General features: G+C 46.7%; 1 protein-coding gene across 4 annotated transcripts in view; it reads right to left on the reverse strand.

Annotated features, from left to right (window-relative positions):
• Positions 1–526: 526 nt before the first annotated feature.
• The window catches only part of STIM1 (stromal interaction molecule 1), a 174,309-nt gene continuing 162,521 nt past the window's right edge, over positions 527–12,314 (reverse strand). Inside the window, exons 8-14 of one of the 4 annotated variants that reach the window (XR_005649665.1) lie at positions 11,205–11,372; positions 10,566–10,666; positions 10,051–10,286; positions 8,700–8,792; positions 6,886–6,952; positions 3,178–3,331; positions 2,290–2,419 (exon numbers count right to left, since the gene is read on the reverse strand). Coding sequence is in view for 2 of the 4 variants with exons in the window: in XM_039847911.1 (XP_039703845.1) it covers positions 1,903–2,419; positions 6,886–6,952; positions 8,700–8,792; positions 10,051–10,286; positions 10,566–10,666; positions 11,205–11,372 (1,182 nt within the window). In the remaining 2 variants the exon portion in view is untranslated. Of the gene's footprint in view, positions 2,420–3,177; positions 3,332–6,885; positions 6,953–8,699; positions 8,793–10,050; positions 10,287–10,565; positions 10,667–11,204; positions 11,373–12,314 lie in introns of all 4 variants that reach the window. The other 3 variants (XM_039847911.1, XR_005649666.1, XM_039847912.1) reach the window with 3 other exon arrangements.

Below are 12,314 nucleotides of genomic sequence, written 5' to 3' on the forward strand. Positions count from 1 at the left end.
GAATAAATGAGATGTAATACACGGCTAATGTTAGAAGCTTCCGATTTATGCTACACTGATTTTTATGAAATCCCATGTGGCATCCCCTCCCTAAGACTTCCTTTTTTTTTTTTAAAGATAAAGTAAGTTCTTATTTATAGTCTTATGATAAAGGGGGAAGTCTTAACTTGCAAGACAATTCTTTGGCAGTATGTATCCCCCAGAGGCGGGCCAATCTCCCCGTGAATTTTAAAAGTCATAGGTCATAAGTGAAGTTATAGGATAGGTAGGTCAAGATGGTCCAGAGATAGTGTTGCCAGATTTACAAATAAAAATAATGTGTCCCAAGTATTGCATGGGACATAATTATACTAAAAAAAGTTATTGTTTATCTGAAATTCAGATTTAATTAGGCATCCTGTATTTCGTCTGGTAACTCTTACCCAGAGAGCTTTTGCATATGTGTATTAGTTTCATTTTCCCAGTCTCTTCTTTATACTGTCTGCTGTGCCACAGAGAACACAATGAGAGTCAAAGCCAGCGAGGGTTAAAATCTCCTACATGCTTTATTGGACTTCAAATAGTCTTATGAAATAACACAGAAAAACCCATGTAAGGGTGTCCAGGGGGTACAAGGCAGTCTGCAGCCTAGCCCCACCTCCTAAGACCAACCCCAGGTGCCTCCACCCCAGGCCCAAGTAAAGGCATGTCAGGGAGTGGGATAGAGGAAAAGTATTTTACAGCCATAGCAAAAAAGGGTAGAGAGTTGTCTAGAGGGTGGGAAGGGTGGGGGGAAGTGGTCACACAGCCACCTTCACCTATACCATCTTCCTTAACCACCCCCTTCCCTGTTATGAGCCTCTGGCCCAGGCTATGCAATAACATAAAAATGGTCTGACAAGGGGTGTATGTGGTGCAGGCACTTGGGAAATTCAGGAGATTTTTTTTTTTTTTTTTTTTTTTTACAATTTTAAACTGTCTTTTGGTTCAAATGCAACAACATCCTGCCCAACAGCTCCAGGGTCCCATTAGAACCCTGTATGGTGACAGGCTCCCATGTCCAGGGGAGCAGAGTGTCCTAAGCCTCAGGAGTAATGATGTTTGGGGAGCATTTGGGCAGCACCTCTTATATACAAACCCTCCTGCAGTGTGAGGGAACAGGGATAAGAGAGAGACAGGTATGGGAGAGGGAAGAGAGAAAAGGTGACTGCCTTGTAACCCACAACTCTGGCATCTACTCAGTTAACTAAGAGAATTCTCTCCAAATGTATCCCCTAGCCTGGCCTCTCTTTAAAACTCTTAAGTGATTTGTTCTCACTCCCCCATGGACCCCCTGGAGGCCTGAGTGGCTCCAGGCCAAGATTTCCTCTGGACCACCACACTCCCAAAGAACAAAGCTCAAATATTAGGCCCTAGGACCCAGTTTGGGACAAATGGAACTATCATCTATAGGTGGGGTGGAACATATCTGAGGCACAGGTGTCAGAAGTTACTCCTCCCATCTTCCCCAGTAGCAGCTAGGGGAAGTTGGGGAGTGGTAGGAGGGAGGAGCCTGAAAGCAGAAGACAGAGAAAAAACAAGAAACCAAACCTCAAAACTGGGATAGCAGAGACAGAAGCTGGACCCCAAAGGTTGAGCTGGTAGCTGAGGGGACAGCAACTAAGACATGCACTGAAGTGGAGAGGGAGTGACAGCAGCAGCCCGTGGTTGGGAGGGAGGCAGGGCAGGCAGGCCATGGTGGTCAGTTAATAAATAATGTTGAAGGACCCAAGGATGAGGGGGGCAGGTATGTACAGTGCCCAGGCCACTGGGCAAACCCCTCCCATGCCCCACTCTAGGGCCCAGGTATCTTGAAAGGCAGGGAAAAGGAGGCAGAAGACCAGGGAAGGACAAGTTGTCCCACCAATGCCATCCTCATCCTGCCTACTTCTTAAGAGGCTTCTTAAAGATTTTGAGGGGAAACTTCTTCCGGCCTGGGCTGGAGTCTGTTTCCTCACCAATGGAGCCATTATCCTCCTCAGCCACGGCCTTCTTGCCAGCCAGGTGGGGAATGCGTGTATTTCGGCCGGCCTGTAGGACTCGGCTGTCCCCAACTGGAGATGGCGTGTCTGGGTCTGGGGAACTGGGGCTGTGAGAACGGGAAGAATCCAAAGATGGAGAACCACCAGGTGGGGCTGAGGGGCTCAGCTCCATCAGGCTGTGGGCCTTGTCTAGCCCATGGTTCAGCGCCAGTAGGGCCTTCTTAGCCAGGGCAGGGCTGTCAGGCAGTTTCTCCACCAGAGGTCCTGAGTGGACCCCCTCAATCAGCCGGTGGCTGCCATTGGAAGTCATGGTATTGAGAGCCTCATCTGCAGCACGGACCATCTGAGGAGGCTTGGGGGCCATACGCTGGCGATCACTCATGTGGAGGGAGGACTCCGAATCGGAATGGGTCAAATCCCTGCAAAACAGAGAGGAAGAAAGGGACACACACAGGAAGGGGGAACAGGGAGGAAGTTGAAAGGAGAGAAGGACAACATGAGAAGACAGGGCAGGATAGGAAAATGGGGATGGAGAGAGGTACAGGAGAAATAAAATAGGATGAACAGGCAGGTAGGAAAGAGTAGAATGAGAAACAGAAGGAAGATGAGTAGGCCATAAGTACAGGATGAGAAAGGAGGCAGGAATAGGAAATGGGAATAGATTGGAGAAGAGGGGAAAGAGAATAAAATTGGGGAGGAAGAAAAGCAAAAGGAGAAGCAGGTAGAAAAAAAACAACCAGGGGGAGAAAAAAATGTAAAAAGGGAAGAGTGATGGGGATAGAAGAGACAGACAAGAAGAAGCAAAAACAAATGTTATTTTATTATCATCTGTCAGGCAAAGGGCTTTCTAACAGCTGGGCCCCACCCCTGATGAATGACCAGGCCCTAAACTAGGGCAGCCATAGGCTTCAATCCCATGGGCATCCTCCTCAATAACTTCTCTGCCTTCCCAGAGCTGGCTACATTTCTTAAGACTCAACCTCAAGCTAACATAAAACCCACATCTTGCTCTGAGTCACCATCTTCCATGCCTTTCTTCCCCACTTACTCCTGTCACACCCTTGGACATAGCCAGTCTGGGCCAGGCCCCAAGAAACAGGGCACATGCAGTAAGTGGGCCTGACCCAGGCTGGGGAGGAGATGGTTAAAACAGCCTTGCAAACAATCCCTTACTCACCCCAAAAGGCCAGGATTCTGCCTCTTTCAAACGTTTTACAAGATTCAAAGGGGGTTGCAGAAAAGTGTTCCAGAGTTCAAACCAAAGTCAGCTGGCAGCAGGAAGGGTGGGGTCTTTTTCAGAGCTCTGCTGACAGGGTGAATGGAGGGAGGTGCTAGAAAGACAGGATGTTGTCCTTTAAGGAGCAGTTGTTCAGAAGAGCTGTATACTAGAAGTCATGAGGTCTAATTAGATTAGAATCTCTGCCTGAGGCGTGGACAAGTCATCTAACCTTGCTAGTCCTCAATTTGGGCCAATTCAATTATCTTGCAAGACTCTTTGGAAGATCAAATGATGTTGGCAAAGCACTTGGAAATGTAGAAAGTATTGTGGGAATGAAGATGATAAGGCCAGGCAAGCTAGAAGACTCATATGTGGGCTAGTCACAAAAGGCTTCTTTGCAAGGCTGAGTTATGGGGACATGGCACTGCACGCTGGACATGCACACACAGAGGCTAGTCCAGAAAGTTGAGACCCTTTTAGGGGCTGGCTACTCCTAAGAAGGCCATGAACCAATTCCAGATGCTACCCTTCCTGTCTCTACAGACAAAAGGGTGGATATGGGAGTCCCCTGCCAATCCAATAACCTTCCTTCTGCTTTCTCAGAGGCTTGAAAACCCACCATAGAGGCAGAGGAGAGGGCTAAGGGAAATGCTTAAACATCCAAGTCAGGAAGCCAAAGGGAAAGAGTGAGGAGTGGGAGAGGAGAGCACAACAGGACCTGGAAAGAAGGAGGCTGTGGGTCAAAAATTAGGGAGGGCATCAGGCCCCTAAAACAGACAAAAGTGGGAGGTTGGCTCACTGCTATTGTAGGTTTAATCCTCAGTAGAAAACAACTAAGCAGCCACCCGATGGGTCAGTACCTTCCTGGAGACAGAGGAGAGCAGAAGACAATTCCAGCTCCAACTCCCATTCTACAAACACTGTTTCAGCCACACACTCTAGTGTTTACCAAAATGTGGTCTCATATTTGGTTTCATAGTATCTGACGTTGTCCTTGCTTCTATCTAAATGTGCCCTGTTTCTCTAAGCCTCAAGATGATCGTCTCCATATCCTGCCTTTTCCACATACATATGAACCACCAAGCATGATGCAAAGGAAGTTCAGAGGAACGAACACTAGGAAAAGGGGACCTCTAGGTTGAGAATGGGAGGATCCTGGGAGCCTACCTTTCTAATGCCAAAGAAGAGAGGTTAAAGGGTTGTGGCCCTCCCAGACTTACTCCTCCAGGCTCACATACCTATTCGGTTGTGTTTCCCATCTTTCTATGCCTTCCTCATCAACTAAAAGCTGAGACTCCCAAAGGAAGAAAATAACCTGGGAGATTGCCTGGGTAGATGTAGGAGAGAAAAGGCCCACTGAGGCAAGCTCACCTTCCCTCCCTGAATCTTTGAGACAATTCAGGCCAAGGGTGTCCCTCCCCAAAGGCTGGGCTGCCTTGGGCTCCCACCCCAAGCTACTAACCTTACTAGAGAGCCTGTTTGCCTTTAGAGACGATCCTCTGGTGCATGGTGCAAAAGAAAATTAAGTAGTGAACAGGCCAAGTGGATGCAGGTATCTCCCCACCTTCCCTCCCCACTGGCCTCAGCTTGGGCCTTGGAGATTCACAGCATCTCCTAGTGCCCCAAACCAACTCAGTCCTCTCCATCTGAATTGGGAGGGGCAGTCTCCCTGCTGAGGCTTTTAGATGAAAATGAGGATGAAAATGAAGGTGAGCAGCTCTACTGTGTGATAACCTAGTAAAGGCAGTCCCTTTGTAAAAGAAAAAGGAACAATCCTTGAGGATAACTATCCAGAGGTTCAAGGGACAGAGCTAGAGCAATTGGTATCCAGAGTGAGGCAGGACCAAAAGGAGCAACTGAGTAAGTAGGCTGCAACCCAGAGGCCAGGACTAAGCTGTGGTAACAACTTCAGAGATGAGAGGTTCTTCCAGAGGAGAAGGACTTTCTGAGAGTCCCCTAAGCTTGTTCCAGGCAAGGTCAAGGCTACTAACTCTGACCCTAACCTATCATCTTGAGGTTAGCAGGGGAAGTCCCTACAGGTGCCAGACCAAGCTGTGGGAGAAAGCTGTTCACCAGTTCTTACACAGTTCACTTATTGAGACCTTGTGGAAGGACAAAATATCCAACAGAGTGTCCTGGAATGAAAAGCCAAGTTGTAATCTATATTCTACCCCTAATTAGCTTTGAAACCTGGGGGAAAACTACTTAACCTTTCAGAGTTTTAATTTCCTACTCTGAAAGTGAGAATTTTGATGCCTGCCTCACCAACATAAACTTTTCTTGTCCAAAACTCCTAAACCTGTTTCCCTTCTTCTGTTCTCTAATTCCTTTAAGGGTACTACATCCATTCAGTCACCTAAGCTAGAAACCCAGGTGTCATCCTAGACTCATCCCTCTTCTCACCCCTCAGAGCCAGTTACCAAATTAGTCCTCTCCTTTCCATCCCAAGACCTTGTTGCCTCCCCTAGTGGTCTACTACAATGACTTCCAAACTCCCGTTGTCTCTCCCTTTTTTCTTTTATATAGACCACTAACATGTTATTTCTAAAATGCAAATCTGACCAATTCCCTTCCTTGTAGAAACTCTTTTGCAGTTCGCCATCTTCTAAAGGGTAATGGCCAAAGCCCCTAGCCATTCAGAGCCCTTCATCATTCTATCCTCATCTGCTACCCCTCCCCATCAACACTTATCCAGTGTTCTAACCACAAATATATCAGATTCTCTTGAACCTCCATGCCTCTGCACATAATGATTCCTCAGTCTAGAATACACTTTCTCCTTTTCCTGAACATAGGATGTTAGCACAAATGTCATCTCTTTTGTGAAGTGTTCCACCCAAATACACACTGTTAGTCACTCCCTCCTCAACACCCCATAGCACTTAGCAAATTGTTCCATAATTATTTATGTACTTTCCCAGACCAGACTGTAATTCTTAATGGATGGGATTACATCTTATCATTTATGAATCCCCATGCCCAGCAGAGCCTGGCACAGAGTAGGTATCAATGTTTGTCGAAGGAGTAAAGGAAGTGAGGACTCCACTGAATAACAAATGGGAAAGTGCACAGTCTAGGCAAAAGTGCTATGAGACCACGGGGGCGGTGTTACTCATTTTTAGAGTCAGCAAACCCCAAACAGAGATAGGAAGAAAGGTATGGGGAGTTAGGCTGACCTTAAGAAGGAGTCTCAGGCTGGGAAAGGACAGGACAAGGAAAAGATGCCCCACTGCACACACCTGCACGCTGTCCAAGCAGCAGCCAGCAGGCAGAAGCCAAGGTAAAGGCAGCAGAAAGGGAAGGAAGGGAAGAAAGAAAGAGAAGAGAGACAGCTGATACCCCAAGCTCTCTGAATGCCCAGGCATCACAGTGGTGCTGTCAGAAGGGGGTGGGTCAGGGTAGGACTCCGTCTGGAGGAAATAGGAAGTGCTGTGGTGGTAATAAACAGGGTGGACATGGACGGTGGTGGTGGAGGTGGTGGTGGTGGTGATGGTGGTGGTGGTGGTGGTGGTGGTGGTGGCAGAGGAGCAGGAAGAAGAAGCAGAGGCAGATGGAGAGCTGGTCCCGTGGCCTTCAGAACTGAAAGACTGTCCAGATGAAAGGCTGCGCATTCGCCGCAGAGATACCCGGCTTGTCAAGAAGTGGCCAGCCTCGCCCTCTACCAACCTCTGAGATCCCAGGCCATGCTGTGGCTCCGTCAGGCGTTGCCGGACACTGCTCTGCAGGCTGGGGGCTGCAATGAGAATGAAGACAGTGTCAGGAAGGGCCAGCCTACTTTAGGCTGGCAGGCAAGCAGGTTTGCCCATGGAGAAATGCTTGCTGAAAACCACTCTGGGTTTTTGATGCCCAATCTGAAGAATGGGGCACCTACTCCCAAAAACCTCCCACCAGAGGTCCTAAAACAAACGAGAAATTGAAGATGAGATGCCCAGGTCAGTTTTAGTAATACCAATGGAAGGAGACCTAGGGCCAACATTACTATAAAGGGAGATGGCAAGGCAGTTAGTGGGAGGACACAGGCAGGACAGGGTAGGATTAGGGTTTGGGGCAAGGTTCGGGAGAGCGCTAAGAACCAGCCATTTTAGAAAGCCAACCTTAGAAAATAATTCACAGTTTATACAAGGATTTATACACAAACACCTTCATCACATCACCATTTATAATTGCATGAAAACAAACATAAAGATGGAACAATAGGAAAATAATAATATATCTAGTTGCTAGAAGATTATATAGCTATTAAAAATGCTGTTTATGAAAAGATTTTGAAAGCATAGCAAAATGCCTATTAAAATGTTCAGGGAAAACAAAAGGATACAAAATTTTATGTTAAAAAAAAATACCTTGAGCTATGGAATACAAAAGACTAGAGCTTGAAACCAGGCCTTTCCACGTCTAGCTATGACCTTGAGCAACTTATTTCCCTATTTTAATGCCTAATTTATTAAATCCTGAAAGGTTGTCATGAGGCTACAAGATAACGCAGTTCATGGCGCTCGATAAATGATAGTGGTTATCATTATCTTGACCATGTAAAAAATTATTTTAAAATTTCACAGACAGAAGACTAAAAGAAAAAGGTACTCAAATATAACTGTCTATAAATGTCTTTTTTATGCTCATATTTACTCTTTTATATTTTAAAAAGGTGCTCAAATATAAGTGTCTATAAATGTCTTTTTTATGCTCATATTTACTCTTTTTCCTTGGCGAATTTCCTCTAATAAGCATGTAAACAACAAAGAACCAGCTCTTAGATTAATACAGAAAATCAGTCTTTTGAAAGATGATGGCCATCATGCCCAGTGAAGGGCTACGTGGGCACCAGGTAACTGAGGAATGTGCTAGTAGAGCATTGCTCTTGGGCTCACTTCAAGCCCCAGCTGAAAACAGAATTCACACTTTTGTTTTTTCTCCTCTACCCTGAGAGATGGGCCTCCCTGCCTTCTCCTTAAAAGTGGGAGAAGGGGCCAGGTTACGAGGGTGGCAGAAGCCTTGGCAGGGCCACCAGGGAGAGAATACAGTCTCATGGTGATGGAGAGCTGGGGAGGCAAGGCTTCCATGGCTGGTGGCTTTCAAGGCATGAAAGCAGGGTGGAAGAGGAAGAGAAAGCATGGAATAGGGAGGGAAAAAGGGAGAAAGAAGGGAGAAACATGAGAAAGAAAAAGAGGGGGAGGACTTTTCCTTCCCTCTTTCCATCCTAGCTCATTGGAAGAAGGGCCACCAGGACATCTATCTAGCTGGGCTGAAAAGAGAAGCCTAAGCCTTCCATTACCATGAGTGTTCTCTCTCCAGCCCTCAGCTAAGCAGGCTGATTCCTCTCCTCCCGAACCCTCCCTGCAGTTAGTAGGGACAGTGCTGAGGGAATAGAGGGAGCAGGCAGGGGAGTGAGGCAGGCAGGAGAAGGGGCCCGTGGGGTAGGAGTGTTGGTTTAGTCCCAAAAGTTGGAAAAACAAAAGCCCCAAAGGGGCTCCTCAAACCCGGATATTTCCAGAGGGACTGATCATCCGAGCCGGCGGATGTTGAGCAGAGAGAGCGGTCACTGAACCTACGCCCCATCAGCCAGGCAGCATCTAGGGTCCAACAGCCAGGCCAAAAGGAGAAGAGAATCTGATTTATGGAGGGCTTCAGCCTGCCCACCAATGGGATAAGGGAAGGACCAAGGAGCAAGGGGTGGCTAGCTCAGAGCTAATGAAGGTCCCTCCCAACCCAGGGAGCACAAGAAGCTTTAGATCAGTGTGTCAGGATCAAGCTCTGCCTGCCAGTGATCCTAACCTTGTTGAGCCTTTGAGTAAAAGTCCTAACAGATATCAGACCTGGAAGACAAAAAGGCTTGGCCAGAGGCAAAGAAAGTATCGTTGAAGAAATTTACAAATCAGTTCTGTCTGGAGTTGGAATCCAGACTGATTAAAGAATCTAGCTTTCTGAAAGTGAGCCCCTAACACAGCCCCAGTTTTTGCCATCCCTTCTGCACCCATGGGATATGGGCCCAAAACAATAGCTTTTCCATAAGGCTTTAGTCTATTTACCCAAAACAGCCTCTAATCCAGAGAAAACCTCAACTGGGCCAGTAAGGGATAAATCCCTTCATTCACTGAAGAATTCCCACAGAGTGTTGTTTCTTTCGACTTTGCTCTACTCAGCTCTTATCGCTCACAGGGGAGGAAAAGGGGAGACCCAGGACAGAGTGTGGGGAGATCCAAGAGTTCAGGTGGAAAGCCAGACAAGAGACCCCTCCTGGACAGGAACATCTTTCTGGCTTGGAGGATTTAGAGCTACATCACTTTAAGGGACTATTGCTTTCTGGGGTCTCACACATACACACACACACACACACACACACACACACACACACACACACACACAAAACATCATTCCCGACATCATTCCGTTCACCTACTTTAGCAATTAAGAATAAGGAATATAAAATAAAAAAATAAGTAAATAAAAGCAATAAAATGAATCAAATCAGTCAAAATAAATGCCATTTTTTACATCATGAACCACTAACGAGGTTATTTTTATAAAGGTAGATGGGTGGGGGATGGGGTGGTGAATGAAGGGATTTAAAAAACACAGAGTGAAGAAAGACACACTTAACACAATAGACCCAGAAGGGCAGACAGAGCGTATAGCAAGGAAAACCACTGAAAGGACAGCTATAAAGGAATATCCTGATGCAAATTTTGTGCTTTATTAATCGAGATCATGAGTTGAACTATCTTCCTTGGTATTTGCCCCATATGCTGTTGAAGCACAGCAGTGGCCAATGACTTCTTGACCTGCCCATCAAAGGTTCCTTCCCTCATCCCCACCCAAGAGGTCACCTACACTGCATGGACAAGGGTGACACAATCTCCTCATCCATGTCGTCCACGTCATCAGTCATGATGAAGTGAGCAGGGTTGGGGCGTGTACTGCCCATCCAGCTGGGGTCTATGTTGAGGGCAGCCACCAGTGAGTGGATGCCAGGGTTATTGACAATCTGGAAGCCACAGAGGATCTCAATCTGCTGCCAGCGGTGCAGGCGCTCCCGCAGTGCTGCCGTCACCTCACTCAGAGCTTGCCTAAAGACAGATGAAAGAGAATTGCAGGCATGGGCTGGGTGTGAGCCCCAGCAGGAATGAGGCCTCTCAGATGAACAACTTAGGGGATATGTGTAAATAAGAAACACAATTAAATCATAAACTTAAGAGCAAGGAGGGAGCTGAATAAGGGCTAGGGCAGGAAACCAGAGCTGTCCCTCTACCAGTGAAGAAGTAAAATTAGGGTTGGAGGCCCTGCACTCCTTCAAACTCTGAGGATGGGATGAACTCTGCCAGAACTTGACAGCAGGTGCTACTTACTTAGCCGTTAAGATTTTGTGATCCACGTCATCCAGGGAAGAGCTGTGGGCCACATGGAAGGTGCCAAAGAGTGTGTTTCTCTTCTTTTTTATCTTCTCAGCCTGAAAAGATGAGGCCCTCAGCTTAAAAAGAGCAGGGATTAGAGGCTGGAAAAGGAGGAATGCCTCTCTGTGGCTGGGTTGCCCTACTCTTAGCACAGCTTAGGCTGCACAAGAAAAAGGAAGAGAAGATGGGAAAGGGAAGAGGAAGGTAAGGGGAGGGAAAAGAGTAGGGAAAGAAAGAAAATAGAGAAAACAAGAAAAGCAAAGGGATCCCCTGATAGTACCCTAGCCCCAAGAGGATTCTGTCCCCGTGACAGTCTGGGGCTGGCAGAGCCTTCCTTCTACCTGCCTTCTTCACTTGCTGCGTCTTCCCCAAAAAGCAGGTGGGAGTGCCCCTGACCCTCCACCCCTGCTCCAGAAGCTTGAGGACATTATCAAGAGCTGTATATTAGGAAAAGAAACAGAACCCAGTGCTAGGATATCTCTTTGTCTAGCAGGAAGGATAGGGAGAGGCACAAAGGAGGAAGAAGGGCAGTGAAAGGGAGGGAGGGAGGCAAGGAGGAGAGAAGAGGGCGGGCAGCAGGAGGGCACGTCTCACCCCCTCCTTGGCCACCAGCAGCTGCTTCTCGGCATTTTGCTTCTTGATGTTGTAGTACTGCACCTCCACCTCATGTGTCAACTGCAGCCACTTCTGAAGGGCCTCTGGAGCATACCATGAGCTGTGTGATTCCAGCTCCTTCTCTGCTTTCCTTAAGGCCTCCCGAACCTGTGCAGCCAAGAGGATGTGAGTCCATTTATTACTAGCATGACCCTCTCCAATGCCTCTGTATGATATTTCGGAATTCAGAGTTCTTATCTGCTCTCTTATGTGAGCTTTACAACTCTTCCGAGAGGGAAAAACAGCAAGGATTAGTCTCTGTATTTTATATACAAGGAAGGAAGCTCAGAGAAGGAAAGAATCTACTCAAGGGGCACACAGAAAGTACAAGAGTCCCCCCTTATCCACAGGGGATAAGTTTCAAGACCCTCAGTGGATGCCTGAAACTGTGGCTAGTACCAAACCCTATATTTACTATAATTTTTCTTATACAGGCAAACTTTGTTTTATTATGCTTCGCATTACTGCACTTCACAAATGTTGCATTTATTTACAAATAGAAGGCAAGACCTTCCACCAGGAAAAAGATTCTATCTGGCTTTATTGAGATACTCCTTTTCTTATGGTAGTCTGGAACTGAACCCGCAATATTTCCAAGGCATGCCTGTATGTACATACACTTTACGGCTTTTCTTTGGCATATCTGAATTGTTAGCATCACTACTCTTGCACTTTGGGGCCATTATTAAGTAAAATAAAGGTTACTTGAACATGAGCACTGCAATAACATGACTGTCAATCTGATTACCGAAGTGGGTACTAAGTGACTAACTGGCGGGTAATACATCCAGCATAAATACACTGGACAAAGGGATGATTCACGTCCCTGTGAGACAGAGCAGGATGGCATGAGATTTCACCACACCACTCAGAACAGCACACAATTTAAAACTTAGGAATTATTTACTTCTGGAATTTTCCATTTCATATTTTTGGATCACTGTCGATAGCAGATAGCTGAAACTATGGAAAGCAAAACCTCAGGTAAAGGGAGGAGACTACTGTAGTTTCAACCAGAACTCAAATTGAGATTTTTTTTTTTTTTTTTTT

This window comes from Pteropus medius, unplaced genomic scaffold, assembly GCF_902729225.1.
Source record: "Pteropus medius unplaced genomic scaffold, Ma_sr-lr_union100, whole genome shotgun sequence".
NCBI classification, from domain to species: domain Eukaryota; kingdom Metazoa; phylum Chordata; class Mammalia; order Chiroptera; family Pteropodidae; genus Pteropus; species Pteropus medius.